This window comes from Ochotona princeps, chromosome 10 (assembly GCF_030435755.1).
Source record: "Ochotona princeps isolate mOchPri1 chromosome 10, mOchPri1.hap1, whole genome shotgun sequence".
In the NCBI taxonomy this organism is placed as follows: Eukaryota; Metazoa; Chordata; class Mammalia; order Lagomorpha; family Ochotonidae; genus Ochotona; species Ochotona princeps.
Genome location: NC_080841.1, coordinates 77,908,152 through 77,926,604, shown reverse-complemented (window position 1 = coordinate 77,926,604; position 18,453 = coordinate 77,908,152). Strand labels below are relative to the sequence as shown.

At 45.9% G+C, this 18,453-nt stretch overlaps 1 protein-coding gene across 1 annotated transcript in view; it reads left to right on the top strand.

Annotated features, from left to right (window-relative positions):
* The first annotated feature begins 295 nt into the window (after positions 1-295).
* LOC131481293 (zinc finger protein 569-like) overlaps positions 296-18,453 on the top strand; it is a 55,909-nt gene continuing 37,751 nt past the window's right edge. Inside the window, exons 1-2 of the mRNA XM_058669679.1 lie at positions 296-412; positions 7,453-7,510. Coding sequence (XP_058525662.1) covers positions 7,475-7,510 — 36 coding nt within the window. The 5' untranslated portion in view covers positions 296-412; positions 7,453-7,474. The remainder of the gene's footprint in view (positions 413-7,452; positions 7,511-18,453) is intronic.

Genomic DNA, 18,453 nt, shown 5'->3' with positions numbered 1-18,453 from the left:
GTTTCCAGACTTGAACATGAAGCAGAGAGGGAAGGAGAGGCCAGGAGGTGGACTGATGTGAGAGGCGACAGTGGCCCCTGCTGTTGGAAGGCTCAAGCTGCAAGAAAGGAGGCCTCTTCCAGCCTGAGGTGAAGCCCTGCCCCTCTCCTTTACTCCCCCTCCCTCCAGAATCCTAAGTGACTGCCTTTCTGTGCTTTGTTATTGTGATTGGCTGCACAGTATGACGTCATGCGTAATTGTGGGAGCGGTCCAATCAGGCACCCAGGAAGCCCTGTGGCAGTAGGCTGGAGGTTGTTGTGGGGCACCGCCATAGCCACGTTGCTGGTTGTGCTGGTGGAGAGGCGCAGGTGGCTGAGCCAGTGCTGCCCTGTGAGCTCCCTCCCCGCAGGAGCCTCTGCAGGACCCCCGACTCGTCAGAAGCTGGGAAGGGTGAGTGTGTGAGAGCATCTCCTGAGGCCCCGGGGTGGGCGGGCGGGGGCCAGGAGGGGGACCTTGGGGTCCTCACTCTGCAGCACTGACCTTGAACACTAGGCCTCCCAGTTGAACCCATTGTGCAGTGAGGAGGGGGCAGTGCCCGGGACAGTTTGACCTTCATGTTGTGCAGGATTTCCTTTTTATTGTTTAGAGGTCTTGATTTAAGCCACAGCGTCTCGAACCCCCAGCTCAGTGGTCAGTGAAACTCCTTCTAAGGGTCTGGGGCAGTTTTCTTGTTGCTGACACCAGAGCAGCACAGACTCCAGCAGTTAGAACAAACAGCCTTGTTTTCCTGCGAGTTTTGCTGCAAGGTTGAGGGGCAGCATGTGGTGCTGGCGTTGTGCTTGGCAGAGGCCTGGGGTGGCACAGCGACCTTGTAGACAAGCTCTTTGAAAAAAATCCTTTGTCATTTTAATTCTCAGTCTCTTTGATCCTCCATCCCCAAAAGTGACTAAATCCTAGTAGTGTCTGATAATTGATGTTTGTGATTTCCTAAACTGATATTTTTAAGTGATATGGTAAATAGATCTTAGAAAATGTCTTTCTTTCTTTTCTTTCCTTCCTTCCTTCTTTCCTTCCTTCCTTCCTTCCTTCCTTTCTTTCTTTCTTTCTTTCTTTCTTTCTTTCTTTCTTTCTTTCTTTCTTTCTTTCTTTCACCTTTTATTTCATTATGTTCAAGTCAGAATTCAAGTAAGAGAAAGGCCCAGGCCCCTTGACCCACTGGCTAAAGGTCTTGTCTTGAGCTCCCTGGGATCCCATTCGGGCACCGCTTCTAATCCTTTCAGCCCTGCTTCCCATCCAGCTCCGTGCCTGTGTCCTGGGAAAGTAGTTATGGTCAGTCCAAGGCCATGGGACCCTACACTCCCGTGGGAAACCCAGAAGAGCCCCTGGTTCCTAACTTCGGATTGGCACAGTGCCATCAGTTGCAGCCACTTGCAGCCACTTGCAGTGAATAGGCGGACAGAAGATATTTCTGTTTGTCCTACTCTCTCTATATATATACCTGTCTTTGCAATAAAAATAAATGAATCTTAAAAAAAAAGACACAATGATCTTCTGCCCACTAGCTCACTACACAGGTGGCTAAAATAACCAGTGTTGCACCAAGCTGAGACCAGTAGCCTGCAGCTTCCTCCAGGGCTTGCATGTGGGTGATCAGGGCCCAGGCACTTGGATGATCTTCCACTGCTTTTCCCAGGAGATGAACAGAGAGCTGGGCTGGAAGTGAAACAGCTGATTCCATATGGGATGCTGGTGTTGCAGTTGGCAGCTTTATGTATTGTAGTGCAATGCTGGCCTTTGCTTTAGTTTTTGATATGATGACAGTACCTGTGTTGCTTTTCATTTCTCATGTTCAAATTCATTGCAATTGTTTTGAATGTAGGACAATATTATGTCAACAGAGTGCGGATAAATTCTGATGGTGTATGAAGCATGGATAGGGTAGAATGTTTGCAGTCTAACATTTCCTCCATGTGCACTTATTTTGTGTTTCTGTAGGATTTGGTTTGACTTGATCCTCTTCTCGGAGTGTCAACTGAGATCTCTAATCACAATGCTAAGTAGCAGTTCCCACTGACTGAGTAGTTGCACTGTTGTATTAACTCGTACTCATTACTGTCAGTCGATGTGTATTTTCCTCTGTTCTTCTATGAGATTTTCCTTCATATAATGTGATGCTGTATTTAGAATTATTGCGAAGAAGAATGTGGTCCTCAAAATTGTGTGTGAAAAGCTGCACCAAACATCCATGCCAATTTAAAAAAAAATGTATTCATTTTTATTACAAAGTCAGATATACAGAGAGGAGAGACAGAGAGGAAGATATTCAGTCCAATGATTCACTCCCCAAGTGAGCTGCAACTGCCGGTGCTGCGTCGATCCAAAGCTGGTAACCTGGAACCTCTTCCGTGTCTCCCACATGGGTGCAGGGTCCCAAAGTCTTGGGCCGTCCTCAACTGCTTTGCCAGGCCACAAGCAGGGAGCTGGATGGGAAGTGGAGCTGCTGGGATTAGAACTGGTGCCCATATGGGATCCCGGCATGTTAAAGGCGAAGACTTGAGCCGCTAGGCCACGCCGCTGGACCCCCGTGGTGGATTTGTACACACAGGTATAATGGAATCAGGCATGGTGCTTGCATTCAAACCAGGCACTCTGGGGTTTGTTGGTTCCAAGCAGAAACTTTACCACTGTGATCAACTCCAATAGGTTTTAGAAGGTAAAAATAGCTAAAAATTGACGGTGGTGATGGTCATAATTGAAAAATAATGAGTTCATTTTGTAAATTTTCTGGTGAGTACTTACGTGTTTGTATTTTTTTTAATTTACTTTTATTATATTGTTGACAATCTTGACAAAGTTGATTAAGGTAAAAAGGTTCAGGGGCTATAGGGAAGTGGGTAAGATTATTATGTCCATATTGTGTCATTGTATCTGAGGTAAAGGGGGATATTGAGGGAGAAGCCACACCCAGTTTCCCACCCACCCCAAGTCCCGGATGTTGGGCATACTCTGAGATACTTGCTCAAGGGTTTTTTTTTCCTCCTTTTCTTTTCTTTCTTTTTATTTATTTATTTTTTATTGTATTGTTGACAATCTTTACATAGTTAATTACAGTTAAAAAAAAGGTTCAGGGGCAATAGGGAAGTGGGTAACACTATTATGTCCATATTGTTTCCTTCATGTATCTTAACTATAGGGGGATATTGAGGGAGAAGCCCCACCCAGTTTCCCACCCACCCCAAGTCCCGGATGTGGGGCATACTCTGAGATACTTGCTCAAGTGTTTTTAATAGTTCACCAGTTATGAATTGCTGCCAGTTTTGCCACTCCAGCTCGATGAGGTTGTTGAAGAGTCCACTGATTGGCATAGTCCATCATGGAGTCTTCATTTGCCCAGTATTTAGCTGCCAACATAGAGCTGAAGTGGTTGATTGACCTGTTCTGTCCTCTTTTCTTGGTTAGGGTTCTGAGTCCAACAGTTCGCTTGGGGAGATCTTCAAAGAAACTTTGAGATTCTTGTAGGTTCTAGCAAGCACAGGGCTCAGCACAGTCCATCACCACGATCAGCTGGTGGTTGCAATTGCTGGGTTGGTTCTGTTTTCAGTCCCGATTTCCACTGGAACCAATGGGTGTTGCAGTCCAGCCTGCTTCTGCCCAGCACACACTCAGCCCTCACATCAACCAATGGGAGCTGCAGCCTAGTTGGAGCGACCCACAATAACCCCCACCAGGCCCACCTCCTACCCTGGTTTGCTAGTATGTATAGCAGACTAGTCCAGTCTGTCCCACATCCCATTTGGCTCTTGTACTTGTCAATGGGCATTAAAACTTAGTTCCATCTAACTAACTCAACTATCCAGCCCTCACAGATGTTGTTGCGTGCCTCTCTGTCTAGCCACCCCAGCCCCCGTCCTAGTTTTCATGCTCTGCAGTGGGAGTAGTGACCCGAGAGGGGGGAACCCACTATTTCCCTCCCAGATCTCTCTCACTTCTGGATTATGCACTCTACAGGTGGTTCTGTTGTTTAACTTGACAGAATTAGCCCACCAGTGCCAGCTTCTGTCAGCTGATGCTGTGACTAAGCCCAAACAACCCTCACTCACTCTGATTTATGCTTGCACCAGTAGGAACAATCAGTCCAGCCTGATTTTTCTCTGATCTAGTCCACATGGGGTGCACAGGTGTTGTAGCCCTGCCTAGTCTAGTCTGTCCCCATCCCAACCCATACTCTCCAGTAGGGGTAGCTGTCTGGCAAGGGGACCAGCCCCTTAATCCTCCCACTGGTTCTGCCCCTTCTCTTCCTGGTTCTCACACATGCTCATTGGGTGCTGCAGTCAAATCCAGTACAGGCAACCTCACCCTGGCATTCCTCGCTGTGCACTGGTTTTTGTCGAGACCAAACCTGGCTCGACCCACACTCTGTTCTGGTGTTCGGTTTGCCAGTGGATGACATGAACTGATTCAGCCTGGTCTGCCCCCGACCCATGCCAAATGTATGCCAGTGGGAAACTTTCCATAGCTTGTTCTGGGCTGTTTCCTATCATGCATCTTGCGTTTACCTGCAGGGACTGTGTCCTGCCAGAGGAGTTGCCCAGGCTCCTCCATCAGAACTCCTCCCAGTGCCAGATTTTGCTCATACCAGGGGGTCCATGAGCCAGCCCTACTCAGTTCACCTCCTGTCCTAGCAGGAACAGTGGCTTTTCTTGGCTGGCCTTCAACCCATTCTGGTTCTTGTTGTTGGATTGTTCATACCCACATACAGCTCACACATGGCTCAGAAGGGAGTTGAGACCCAGTCTAGTCAGTCCCACATCTATCCTGGTTCTCCAGGACACCAGACAGTGTTGGGGTCTGACCTGGCCTGGTGCATCCTGTCCCTGTCCACACTAGTGCCACGGGAGACTACAACTGTTTCCTAGTTAGAACACAGCCCCCATTCCAGCACATGCGCCCCTTGGTGGGAACCTCAGCCCAGTTAGGGTCTCCCCTTAGCTCCCCAGCTGAGCCTGTTCCCTGCCATAGATCACGCGCCTGCCAGTGTTTGCTCTGACTCAACTTGACAGAGCCCCCTCACTTGTCCTGGCCTCTGCCTTAGACACTGTGGCTTAGCGTCCTTAACTCACGTAGGCCAGTAGGTGCAAGAGCCTATCTCGGCATGACCTGTGTTCCATCCTGGTCTTTAGTTTTGCTTGTAGGCTAAGGTTTGCTCAGTCCTGCCCAGTACATCCTGTTCCATTACCAATTGACACATTAGCCAACTGTTGCAGCTACTTTGCCCAGCTTGTCCAACCCCCAGGTCTGGACCACATGTTCATCAGTGGGAGCTATTATTCGCCAAGGGAGTTTCCCAAGTTCCTCCACTTGATCCACTCCCAGATCCAGTTCTCATACATGACAATGGGTTTTATTCTAGTGTCTGGCGCAGTCTGGCCTTCCATTTGGCTGTGTATGAGCTGGTGAATGTTGCAGCCCGGTCCACCCCACACCCTATTCAGGATGCACATTAGGGTGCTGCTGCCTTGACCAGTGTAGACTGTTGCGGGTTTCTTTACCTGTGATTGATGGCAGGCTCCTTCGTCACACCCAGCTTAGTCCAAAACCACCCAAACTCTTGGGCTTACCAGTGGTGCTAGAATTTCCACAGGGTGTGACCCACACATCCTGCACAGAATCTACTCCCAGCTATGGTTCTCGAGTGCTCGTTAATGTTACGGCCCTGCCTAATGTGACAATCTCCTGATCCTTCATTATGTCAGGTAATAAGATATCCTGCTGGACAAGCTTTTGCATGAACTGGTGTTCACCAACCAGTACTGTTAAGTGATTACAAGTTCTTCAGAGGAAAAGTTATTGCCATTGGGAATCTTTAGGATTGACTCAGATCCCAGAAGCACAGTGGGATCAACCTGGAGCTACCTAAGCAGTGGTTCTGACATCAGCGCCAAATGGTGCCCTAGCCACCCGGGGACAGCTCACCAGGAGCACATGGTAGCTGGAGTCGGGATCTGAGCAGGACATCCCATCCTGGAGCCCAGCAACAGCCTCCTGGCTGCTGGAATTTAAACCTCCAGGCCCAGAGTTTTTAGGTGTTTTTTAACACCTAAAAGGATGCAATAAATCATTTTAAAATCTCCAAGTTTATTTTACTATGTCAAACTCCAAACCACATTATATGTGATTTTCCTGTCTAGGGTACTTTGCATTTGAATATAATTGTAACCATAAGGGATGGTCACACATCAGTGACATGAATTACAGTGATTGTTTCAGCTCCAGAGTTTTTGGGGAAAGGGAATATTAGTGTGCTTGTCTTTGGAAGAATAGGTTATAAAATGAATTAATAAAAAATTTAAAAAAATTGCAATCAGGGCCCGGCATGCTGACCTAGAGGCATTTGGGTATCAGATATGATCTACCCAAAACAGCAGCCCAGCTTTCTGTATCATGACATTCACTCATTCAAATCTAAAGGTTTTCTCTCGTTGTTGCCATAATGTAACTGTTTCATGAGGTAAAATAAAAAGATTTCTCAAACTGTGTTGCTGTCATATTTATGGATGTCCTATGGGCTGAGGCAAATGAAATGTCAAAGTCAAGTGTTGTTGAGGTTTTAGGAACTGGAAAGTGTCATTGAATACTGAGGAATTTACTTTTGGAACAATTGCTAAGAAACTCTAGATTAAATATTCTATTCAATTTTCATATATAGTTATTCACAAAATTACTTTGAATGTAGAAACATTGAAATACTTAATACCATGCAGTTATTTTTCAGAAGCATACATTTTAGTGACAAAATGGTTTTTCTATGGTATTTTGTAATGTGAACAGTACTTGTTGAAAAAATAAGTTAGTGCTTAGCAGTAACATTATGGTTTTTCTTAATTTGTTAAAATTTTTCATTGGAAAGTCAGATTTACAGTAGCAGAGACAGAAAGATCTTCCATCTGCTGCCTCACTCCCCAGGTCACTACAGTGGCTGCAGCTGAGCCAAAGCAGAAGCTAGGAATACAGCGTCTTGTGAGTCTCCCATACAATGCAGGCTCACAAGGTATTGTTCTGTCCTTGACTGCTTTCACAGGCCACAAGCAGGGTGCTTGATGGGAAATAGAGCAGCCAGGATATAAGCCAGCATCCATATGGGATCCCTGTATGTGCAAGGTGAGGAGTTTAGTCACTAAGCTACAGTGCCAGTCCCAGTAATATTAGTTTTAAAGAAGTAGCAATTGTTTGCATTGACCTGATGGTTACTTGACTTTAATCACTGCCAATTATTGAAATTTTTGATACTATTTCAAGGATGCCTTTTTGGCACTTGTAAGGCACTATTCTTGCCCAGGATAGCTGATGGATTTTATTTCTCCTGCCACTGTGTCTGCCTCCAAATTGACGTTGCTGAGCACAGTGGGAACCACTGAAGAGGCTAGGGACAATCAAGACCAATGCATAACTCCCTGTCTCCACCTTCTCTTGCAGGTGTAGCCCTGCAGCCTGCTACATGCTTCCCAGGCCGGAGAACACCAACACACCTTCAGTAAGTTGTTTGTTTACTTCTCAGCTTGCTTTAACTTGTATTTGAGGAGTATTATGATAGTTTTTAAGCAAAAATGAAAAAACATGTGAGAGAAAGAAGGTAAAATTTTGATAACTAAACATTGGAACTGTCAAAGCTGATTGAAACTTCCTCTCCAGGTTTTCTGCTTTAAATATATATATTTAAAGATTTATATATTCTTTGAAAAGATTTATTTATTTTTATTACAAAGTCAGATATACAGAGAGGAGGAGAGACAGAGAGGAAGATCCTCCATTTCCAGGTGTACTGAAATGGCCCGTGCTGCACTAAAATGAAGCCAGGAGCCCAAATACTCCTCTGGGTCCTCTACATGGGTGCAGTGTCCCAAGGGTTTGGGCCATGCTCGACTGCTTTCCCAGGCCACGAGCAGTGAGCTGGATGGGAAGTGTAGCTGCTGGGATCAGAACTGGCATCCATATGGAATCCTGACATGTTCAAGGTGAGAACATTTGACGCTAGATGACTGCAATTTGCCCTGAGATATATTGACAATAAATTGACAGCACTATTACAATGAGTAAAACAGTGTAAGGGAGTGTCAGTATGGTGGGCTGAATGTATTGCCATATCCTCCATGTGCACCCGAATATGTTGTTCACTGCTCCATTGAAGCCACTGAGGAGGCCTGGCTCTGACAAATACCCTCCATTGTCAGTCCATGGAACCTGCAGTTCTCTCCATGGTTGGAGTTCTGAATCCAGTGATTCAGTTGGGGGGATCCCCAAAGAAACTTGATCTGATGTGATCCCAGACCTGATTCTTGTGTGTGCATGCCAACAGAGGGTCCAGCACATTCCATCACCCCAATCAGCTTAAGCACATGTTGGTGGTTGATATTGCTGGATCAGATCTGTCTCCAGCCCTCTCTTCTATACATACCAATGAGTGTTGCAGTCTATCAGAGAGGTGCTCACTGTTTCCCTCATGGGCTCTCTCCTATTCCTGGATCTTGCACTCTGCAGGTGTTTCTGTAGTTTTACTTGAAAGAGTTTCCCTCCTCCAGAACCGTTGTCTGCTAGGTGATGCTGTGGCAAAGCCCATCCAACCCAACCCTCACCCACTCTGGCTTATGCACATACTAGTAGGTACAGTCTGCCCACCTTGGATTTTCCCTGTTCCACTAAACATGCAGGCCAGCAGATGTTATAGCGCTGCCCGAAGTGGTCTACCCAAATACCAGCTCTCACATTCACCATTGGGAATAGTGGCTCAGTGGGGAAGCTCCCTGCAGCCCCCTACTGGGTTTGCCTGCTTTCCCATGGGTCTCATTTGTGATGGTTATGTGCTGTGGCTGAGTCTGGCATAGCATAGTTCACCTTGGCATTTGCCATTGAGTGCTACAGTGTGGCCCAGCCCAGCTTGCCCCCAGTTCAAGCTCACATAGGTGGGAGCTACAGCCTAGGCAGTCCAACCAGCTGCCAGTCAGATCCCTAATGTGAATTGTGTGGTGTTGCGGCCCAACTCAGCATGATCCACATACCATTCTGGCTCTCAGATTTGCCTGTGGGTGATATGAACTGGCCCAGCCTGGTTTGCCCCAGATCTGAGCCAAAGGTATGCCCTTGGGTACCATAACCTGGCCTGGTCTAGGCTGTTCCCTGTCATGGTTCTTACTCTCACCTGCAGGTACTGTGTCCCAACAGAGGAATTCCACAAGCTCCTCCTTCAGAACTTATCCCAATGCCAGATCAGTGGGATCATGATCCAGCCCTACTTTGTCCAACTCCTGTCTTAGCTGGAACAGTGGCCTTTCCTGATTGGCCTTCAACCCATCCTGTTTTTTTTTTTTTTTTCTGTTGGGTATTTCAGCCCAGCCAAGGATTGTCCACACCCAGACATAGTTCATACATAGCTCAGCAGTGAGAGATATAGCCTAGTCCATCCTACATTAAGCCTTGTTCTCATGAGCACCAGTGGGTGCTACAGTCTAGCTCAGTCTGGCACACATTAGACCTAGCCCAAACTTGTGCCAAATAAACTGCAGCCATGTAAGAACCCCTACTCTGGCCCTCACACTTACCAGTAGGAACCACAACCTAGTCAGGGTATACCCTTAGCTCCCCAGCCAAGCCTGTTCCTCGCCACAGATCTTGCTTTTCCCAGTGGTTTCTCTGATGCAGCTTGCATAGTCCCTCACCTATCTTGGCCTTTGCTTTCAAGTGCTGGAGCCTGGGCAGTCCCTGCACTTGCTGGTGGGTACTGTAACCTGGACCTGCTCAGTCTGTTCCCATCCCTAGCCCATGAACACTTTTAGATGTGACATCCTAGCTGGAATGACCTGTGCTCCAGCCTGGTTTCTGCGCTTGCTGGTGAGTTAAGATTTGCTTGGCCCTGCCTGATCTGCCCCTTTGCACAGCCAGCCCACACGTTTGCCAACAGGTGGAGCTAACGTGCCCACCTGCCCACCTTGCTTGACCCCCAGACGTGGATCATGTGCTCACCAGCAGGAGCTATGACCCAGCAGGAGAGTTTTCCAAGTTCTCTCATTCTGCCTACTCCCAGACCCAGATCTCACTCATGCCATTGCCCGGCATAGCCTGCCTCTCCATCTTGGCCTTGTAAGAGTTTATGAATGTTGTTGCCCAGGCTACTGCACACCCTCTTTTAGGATGCATATTCTGGTGCTGTAGCTTGGACATTCTCAGTGTCAGTACCCGTGAATGTTGACAGGTTCTATGGTCACACCTAGCTCAACCCATCATCCTCCCAGCTCTTGAGCTAACCAGTTGGACTTGCATTTCCACAGGTTTAGGCCCACATATCCCCCACAGAATCTACCCCTGGATCTGGTTCTCTCTCATGCTGATGTCATGGCCCTGCCTAACCAGACAAACACAGTGTAATTGCTCAGTCAAAATGCAATCTCCATTGTAGCGTGATTAGTCTGCGGTGTATTTATTTCTTAATGCTCCTTATAAAATAACTTCATACCCTGGAAGTCTAGTTTTAAAAAATCATAAACCGAGATAATCAAGATGGCAGAATTCTTTGAGGACATGTTTAAACAGACGGAGGATCATTTAATCAGGGTGAAGCAGAGAGGACATATTTCAGGAAATAGGAAAGGACAGAACAACAGCAGAGGGGTACCTGGAGACTGACAGACACAGGACAGCAGCGGACACAACGTTGTGGTGTTGCAGTGACTGATACTCCAGCAGCATGGCGATCTGAACTCCACCAGCAGCTGGAACTCCACCAGCAACCAGGTGGGGAGGGACTTTCATTGGGAGCTCAGGAGGTGAACCCAGACAAAGACCTGTCCATCCTGCTGGTCCGATTGATTTGAGCAGGAGCAGAGACAGGGCAGCAGATTTCAGACAAAGCTGGACTTACAACAAAACTGTTTACTATATTTTGGCAATAGGATTCTGGACTCTCTGCAATTGTCCATGCCTGCAATGATGGACATATGACTGAGTATGAAGAACTAAATGTTAGTAAGAGGAACTAGGTGGGGGGAGGGGTTTGGGGAGGGAATAAGGGAATATGCTGCAGTATCATAAAATGAGAGCAATATTAATAAAATGTGAAAAAAATTTAAAAAATCATAAACCAGTAAAATTTCCTCACATATTACACATAAAGTGAATTCAGCAGCACCATTCAATGCACACATGATAATCAAAGCACATCTAGCCTGAGGACGTAGAAAATAGGGCAACAAATGCAAATCAACACGCCAAATGCTTCACACAAGCAGGATGAAGGATAACATTATTAAAAATATCTTTCTGAAAACATTCAGTAAAATGCTACATTTATTTTACAATAATGTACATAGATAAGTTGAGCAAACCTACAAATATTCAAATATACATCAGCTGAGGTATATTGATATATTTCTTCCAAGATCCGCAATCAAATAAGAATGCCAACTTTTCACTGTTGTTTAATATTTTCCCAAAGAAAGTAAATAAGAGAAGGAAATAAAATGCACCGAAACTGGAATCAAGAGACTCAGCTTTATTTGCTTTTGAATTCTTTTTTCCTGATTTTGTTGATAATGAAACCTAATGCACACCAAGACTGTATTCAGCCACTAAAAATAAAATAGTTATTCGCTGTAAAAGAAATGAAACTGGATAGGATAAAATCAGGAAAATGTACAAATAGATCTAGCATGTTATATATATAAAAGTCAAAAACTCCCAGCTGCACTTTGAGTGGTGATTATTACAGACTGAGAAGAGTGAGGCCTGGGGAAAGGAATGAGGTAGAACAGGGAGCAAAGAAAGTGAGACAGAAGGAACAGGATCCAGTGTCCCATCCCAGTGTGTGGTGACTACAGTTCACAATATGGTAAGCTTAGGCAGGGAACTGGAGTGGAGTACCCTAGTTACTGTAAAAGCAAAGATACATGGAAAGCCTGGGCACCTGGTTTACTCAGCTTAGGCTGTATATGTACACAAACACTGCACTGTACCTTGCAATAGTATTGAAGTACTTCGTGATCAAAATTATGTAGAAGTTTTAGAAATCAGATTTATCCGGGCCCAGCGGCATGGCCTAGCGGCTAAAGTCCTCGCCTTGCACGCCCCAGGACCCCATATGGGCACCAGTTCTAATCCCGGCAGTTCCACTTCCCATCCAGCTCCCTGCTTGTGGCCTGGGAAAGCAGTGGAGGATGGTCCAGTGCATTGGGACCCTGCACCCGCATGGGAGACCCGAAGTTTCCTGTTTCCCGGCTTCGGATGAGCACACACCAGCCGTAGTGGCTCAGTTGGGGAGTGAATGATCGGACGGAGGATCTTCCTTCCTCTGTCTTTCCTCCTCTCTGTATATCTGACTTTGTAATAAAATAAATAAATCTTTTAAAATAAAAAGAAATCAGAATCATCCCTTCACAGTAACAAGATCCAAACAATTTAAACTGTCCGGATCTACGCAGTATAAAACGCATTTAGTGCTTTTTAAATTCTTTATTCTCTTTTTCTTTTGTACAGTATTTATTCATTTTCACTGGAAATTCAGATTTACAGAGAGCAGACAAGAGAGAAAGACTTCCCATCCACTGGTTCACTGCCCACATGGCCACAACAGCCAGAGTTGAGCTGATCTGAAGCCAGGAGCCAAGAGCTTCTTCTGGGTCTCTCATGCACATGCAGGGTCTCAAGACTTTGGGCTGTCCTCTACTCTTTCCCAGGTCACAAGCAGAGAGCTGGATAGTAATTGGAGCAGCCGGGACAAGAACTTGTGCCCTTATGGGATCCTGACACATACAAGATTAGGACTGTAGCATGCTAGGTTCTTTTCTTTTCACAGGATTTTATGTAATCTTAATTAAATTTTTTTATCTTTCATTATCATTTTATGATAAATTTTCATAGTCCCTGGGATTTTCCTTACTCCCATATTTTGATTATTTTAAAAACAATTCATTTATTTGTGTAAATATGAAAACTACACAGCAAGAGCCAAAGACAGACAGACAATTCTTCCCTCCACTTGTTTATTCCCCATGTGGCCACAAGAGGCAGCAAGGTCGAGGACAAAACCAGGAGTCTCAACTCCATTCTGATCTTCCACACAGGTGGACTGATGTGAGAGGCGACAGCGGCCCCTGCTGTTGGAAGGCTCAAGCTGCAAGAGAGGAGGCCCCTTTCCACCTGAGGTGAAGCACCGCCCTTCACTCCCCCTCCTTCTGGAATCCTACCTCACTGCCCCTTTACTCCTTGTGCTTCTGATTGGCTGGGCATTTTCTGACGTGCTCATGGTCTGTGGGGACGGTCCAATCACGCGCGCCCAGGAAGCCCTGTGGCAGCAGGCAGGAGCTTGCTGTGGGCGCCGCCATAGCCACGTTGCTGGTTGTGCTGGTGGAGAGGCGCAGGTGGCTGAGCCAGTGCTGCCCTGTGAGCTCCCTCCCCACAGGAGCCTCTGCAGGACCCCCGACTCGTGAGAAGCTGGGAAGGGTGAGTGTGTGAGAGCATCTCCTGAGGCCCCGGTGCGGGCGGGGGCCAGGAGGGGGCCCTTGGGGTCCTCACTCTGCAGCACTGACTTTGAACACTAGGACTCCCAGTTGAACCCATTTTGCAGTGAGGAGGTGGGAGTGTCCGGGGACAGTTCGACCTTCATGTTGGGCAGGATTTGCTTTTTATTGTTTAAAGGGCTTGACTTGGGGCCCAGCGGCGTGGCCTGGCGGCTAAGGTCCTTGCCTTGAACGCGTTGGAATCCCATATGAGCGCCGGTTCTAATCGCGGCAGCTCCACTTCCCATCCAGCTCCCTGCTTATGGCCTGGGAAAGCAGTGGAGGACAGCCCAAAACTTTGGGACCCTGCATCTGCGTGGGAGACCCGGAAGAGGTTCCTGGTCCTGGCATCGGATCGGCGCGCACCGGCCCATTGCGGCTCACTTGGGGAGTGAAACATCGGATGGAAGATCTTCCTCTCTGTCTTTCCTCTGTGTATATCTAGCTTTCCAATAATAATAATAATAATTTAAAAAAATCTTAAAAAAAAAAAAAGGTCTTGGCTTGAACCACAGCATCTGAAACCCCCAGCTCAATCCTCAGTGAAGCTCCTCCTAAGGGTCTGGGGCAGTTTTCTTGTTGCTGACACCAGAGCAGCACAGACTCCAGCAGTTAGAACAAACAGCCTTGTTTTCCTGCGAGTTGTGCTGTAAGGTTGAGGGGCAGCATGTGGTGTTGGCGCTGTGCTTGGCAGAGGCCTGGGGTGGCACAGCGACCTTGTAGACAAGCCAAGGGAGTGCACGGGGACTCACGCAAAGGGGTTTCTCTAGAAGAACCTGAGGAAGGAGCTGTGAAGGCAGCACTACTGATTTATCCTGATGGCTTCTGGTATGTTGTCACCCATTCCCTTAAGTCTCATGATTGGGATTAAATGTGCCCATGAGTTGTAGAGGGAATAAGTCAGGCTCAGCAAAGAGCATTAGGCAGGGAGCAAATCTCTGAATGCCGAGAACTCTTGCCTCAATGCCAAGTGCTGTTCTCTGCCCTGAAAAATCACAACAGGAGTCACTATTTGCTGCAAGATACAATTCAGTAAATTGTCTTTTTTTTCTATCTCATGAAATAATCATTAGCTCTTTAGAAGCATTGTTTGTTGTGAACAGTAGGCATGGGAGAAAAGCAGTGAATGGCCACCTGACACAGCACAGGAAGCCATCCGTGCCCTGTGTGGGTGTGTGTGACAGTGGTTAAGATGACATTGGGACTCCTGTGTCTCCATCAGAATGCCTGGGTTTCAGTTCTGTGCCAATGCAGTGTGCAGCTACTGCCCAGGCTGGGAGGCAGCAGACAGTGGCTTGGGTAGCAGTGTGCAAAACCTGACGTATTTATCTTCAACTTGTGATCCTCTATTGAAACTCTTACATGGTCCTCACTATACTCTTTTTGTTTTTCTGAGTTTCAAAATATTCTGTAACAAAAAACATGAGTAACTTATCTTCTGGATCACTCATTCCCCCTGAAAGAGAGCAGTAGATTGGGAGTTTCCATTCAGAGTCGCAGCTGATGCCCTTAAACTTGAGGGCATCTGTTGTTTTCCATTTCTATTTAAAATAGCTAAGCCCCTTGGAGCTTTGCCCATCCAGAACTCCATTCCTTGGTGACATATTAATGTCATCTAGAGAAATGATTGATGTACTTTGGGTTCTCTCAGCCTTGGCTACCTAGGGAGTAAAATCTTGGCAAAGGTCCAGGTAAATCCTAGGGTAGTGAGCTTGGGATACACAGCAGTTTCATTTTGCATGCACAAGTTGCTTTAGTCAGAGGATAATTTGTACCTAGAAAGAATCTTTGTGAAGGTGAAGTGTTGGTGGCCTAGAACACTTAACAGTTTGTGAGTGTATTTGTGACTGGTTTCATAAGTTATTTCAGTGAATATTTGCAATGGTCCTATTCTGGTGGCAGAAAGGGTAAAAAGAATGTGAATATATTTGACTGGTTTAATAAAAAGTTAATATTATTTGTGTTCAATATCTGGGACAAGGGTCTTTTAAGTTTAATTTTATTTTTACTGGAAAGCAGATATACAGAGATGAGGAAAGACAGAGGAAGACCTTCTGTTCATTGATTCAATCCCCAAGTGACTGCAAAGGCCTGAGCTGCGCTGATCCAAGCCAAAAACCCAGAATCTGGTTCTTAGTCTCCCATGTGGGTGCAGGGTCCCAGCGCTTTGGGCTGTTGTGAGCTGCTTTCTCAGGCCACAGGCAGGGAGTTGAATGGGAAGCCGGGTCACCAGTGTTAGTACTGGCATCTACATGTGATCCTGGCCCCTGCAAGGAGTGGATTTTAGCAGCTAGGATACTGCTCTGGGCCCTCTATATAACTTCTTAAAGAGGACAGAAGACCAGAAAGAGCTGACACCTGCTATCCACTAACATTAACCTGCACCTGTATATAGAGATTGAGCCTTGACCCTGAGGCCTCTCCTAGTTGCAGATGATGAAATAATTGAAGTGTGTTGTGATTAGTTCTTGGAGGAAAATTTGTATTAAGCAAAAATAGCACATCTGATGTTATAAAACCAGTCTCAGTGAACACAACCTTTTTTTTTTAATTTTTTTTATTAATTATTATGCATTATGTGACAGTTTCATATGCTCTGGGAATCCCCCCACCCCTCCCCACACCCCTCCCCCCTGGTGGATTCCTCCACCTTGATGCAGTATTACAGTTCAAATTCCATCAAGATTCTTTCCTTGCAAACATATACCCAGCATAGAGTCCAGCTACTCATTGTCCAGATGGGTTGAACAGTTTGTTGGGGAGACCATTTCTGGTCCAAAGTCAGAGCTGGTAGCATATCATCCCAGTCAATTAAGACTCTCAATATAACATTAACAGCAATTTGTAACATTATGGAATTGACAAGGTTTTGCGTAACCAGTATGTTAAAAAAAACAAAATAAAACAAAACAAAACAAAACAAAAAAAAAAGAAGCAAGTTCTTAACCACAACCTATGATTAGCTCATTGACATTTCAATTTTAGTTCATACACAGGACCAGCTGCTATATACCTTAAAATGGCTATAAGGTACCATTCAGCTGTCTCGTGTCTATTTCATTTTAGTATTTAGCCATTTGTTGTGTTGAAGTATAATTTTGCTGATCTTGGCAGATTTTAGGATAATCTGGACTGGCTTGTAACTCTAACAAGACATTTGTCAGCAGTTAAGGTGCAGAACATTTTTTTTTGGGGGGGGGGGTGTGTGCAGGAAAGTCCCCAACACCATGGTAAGGAGTGACTAATCTTTGTGTCCTACCCAGCGAGGCATTAGCCAATCCATGCCAGCTCTTTCCTGTCAGATTTCAAGTTCTACTTTTTGTTGTTTGTCTATTTATTTTAGGTTTTTTTAGTTTGTATGATTGTTTGCTATGAGGGGTTTTCAGAGCGATCCCAATGGTCATTGCGAGGGAGGGTGGGGGTCCAGAGGTGGAGCCAGGCTCGAACCAGAGAAAGCTCTCCTCCCTGGTCCAGAAGGACGTTTATTGTTCTTCTGTTTCTGCGGACCGCTCAGGGCTTCTGGTTGTCTTTCCGATGACGTTGGTTTCTGCGCGGTAGTGTTTGGACTTCTTCCATCCCCTGCGGGAGCTCCGGTTAGGGGTGGGTGACCTCAGAGTACTCGGCCTCCGAGGGCATCCAATTCCCTGTGGCCTCCTTGGCAGTTGGGATATAGTCCTTGTTGCTCGTATTAACAGTTTGTGGTGAAGGTCTGGGAGTCTTCATGGTTGGGATCCAGGCTTTCTCCTTGCCATCTGCTCTACCCTGGAGTGCCCCCCTGCTCCACGCACATGACCTCCTGTTAAGAGGTTGTCAGGATCGCACCCGATTCCCCCCTCATGCATTGGTATAGTAGTTTTACTATTGTTTAGTGCTGCTTTGAGTCTGTTGTCTATGAATTACCAGATTTGATCATGATAGGCTATATTATACTTTTTCCTCACTCTTTTTATGGTCCTGAAAGGCTTCCCTGCACTCCCCCCCATTACGGATTAACATAACGTATTGAGGGTATAGTAGGTTTTACAGTTTTTCGATGTATATCTTAAGTATTCTGACATTAATTGTTGGTTTATAGATTATATCGCATTATCTTATTGTATTGGATACAGGTTGTTAGAGATTGCAATAATATTACAATATACAGGTACTATCAGGTTGTCATCTTTTCATCTCAGATTAAGGCAAACATGTGGTATTTAACCTTTTGGGATTGGTTCATTTCTCTTAGCATGATGGATTCCAGTCGGGCCCATTTGTCCACAAAGAACTGCATTTCGTTTTTTTTAATAGCTGAGTAGTATTCCATAGAGTAGATGAACCATAGCTTCCTTATCCAGTCCTCTATTGATGGGCATTTTGGCTGCTTCCAGGTTTTTGCGATTGTAGATTGTGCTGCTATGAACATTGACGTGCATGTTGGTTTCTTGAGTAGGAGATGTTTTGGATATATCCCTAGGAGTGCTATTGCTGGATCATATGGCATGTTGATTTTCAGTTGTTTGAGTATTCGCCAAACTGATTCCCATAGAGGCTGTACCAATCTGCAGTCCCACCAGCAGTGGAGAAGGGTTCCCTTTTCCCTACATCCTCGCCAACAAGTGTTGGTGGTATTACGTATGTGTGCCATCCTTACTGGAGTTAGGTGGTACCTCAAGGTTGTCTTCATTTGGCTTTCCCTTATTGCCAGGGAGCTTGAGCATTTTTTCATATGCTTGTTTGCCATTTGGGTTTGTTCCTTTGTGAAATGTCTGCCCATTTCCTGTGCCCATTTCTTGAGTGGCTTGTTTGTTTTGACATTTTGGTTGTTTTGTAGTTCTTTGTATATTCTGGAGATCAGCCCTCTATCACCTATGTCGTGCGCAAAGATCTTCTCCCATTCTGTGGGTTGCTTTTTTACTTTGTTGATTGTTTCTCTAGCTGTACAGAAGCTTCT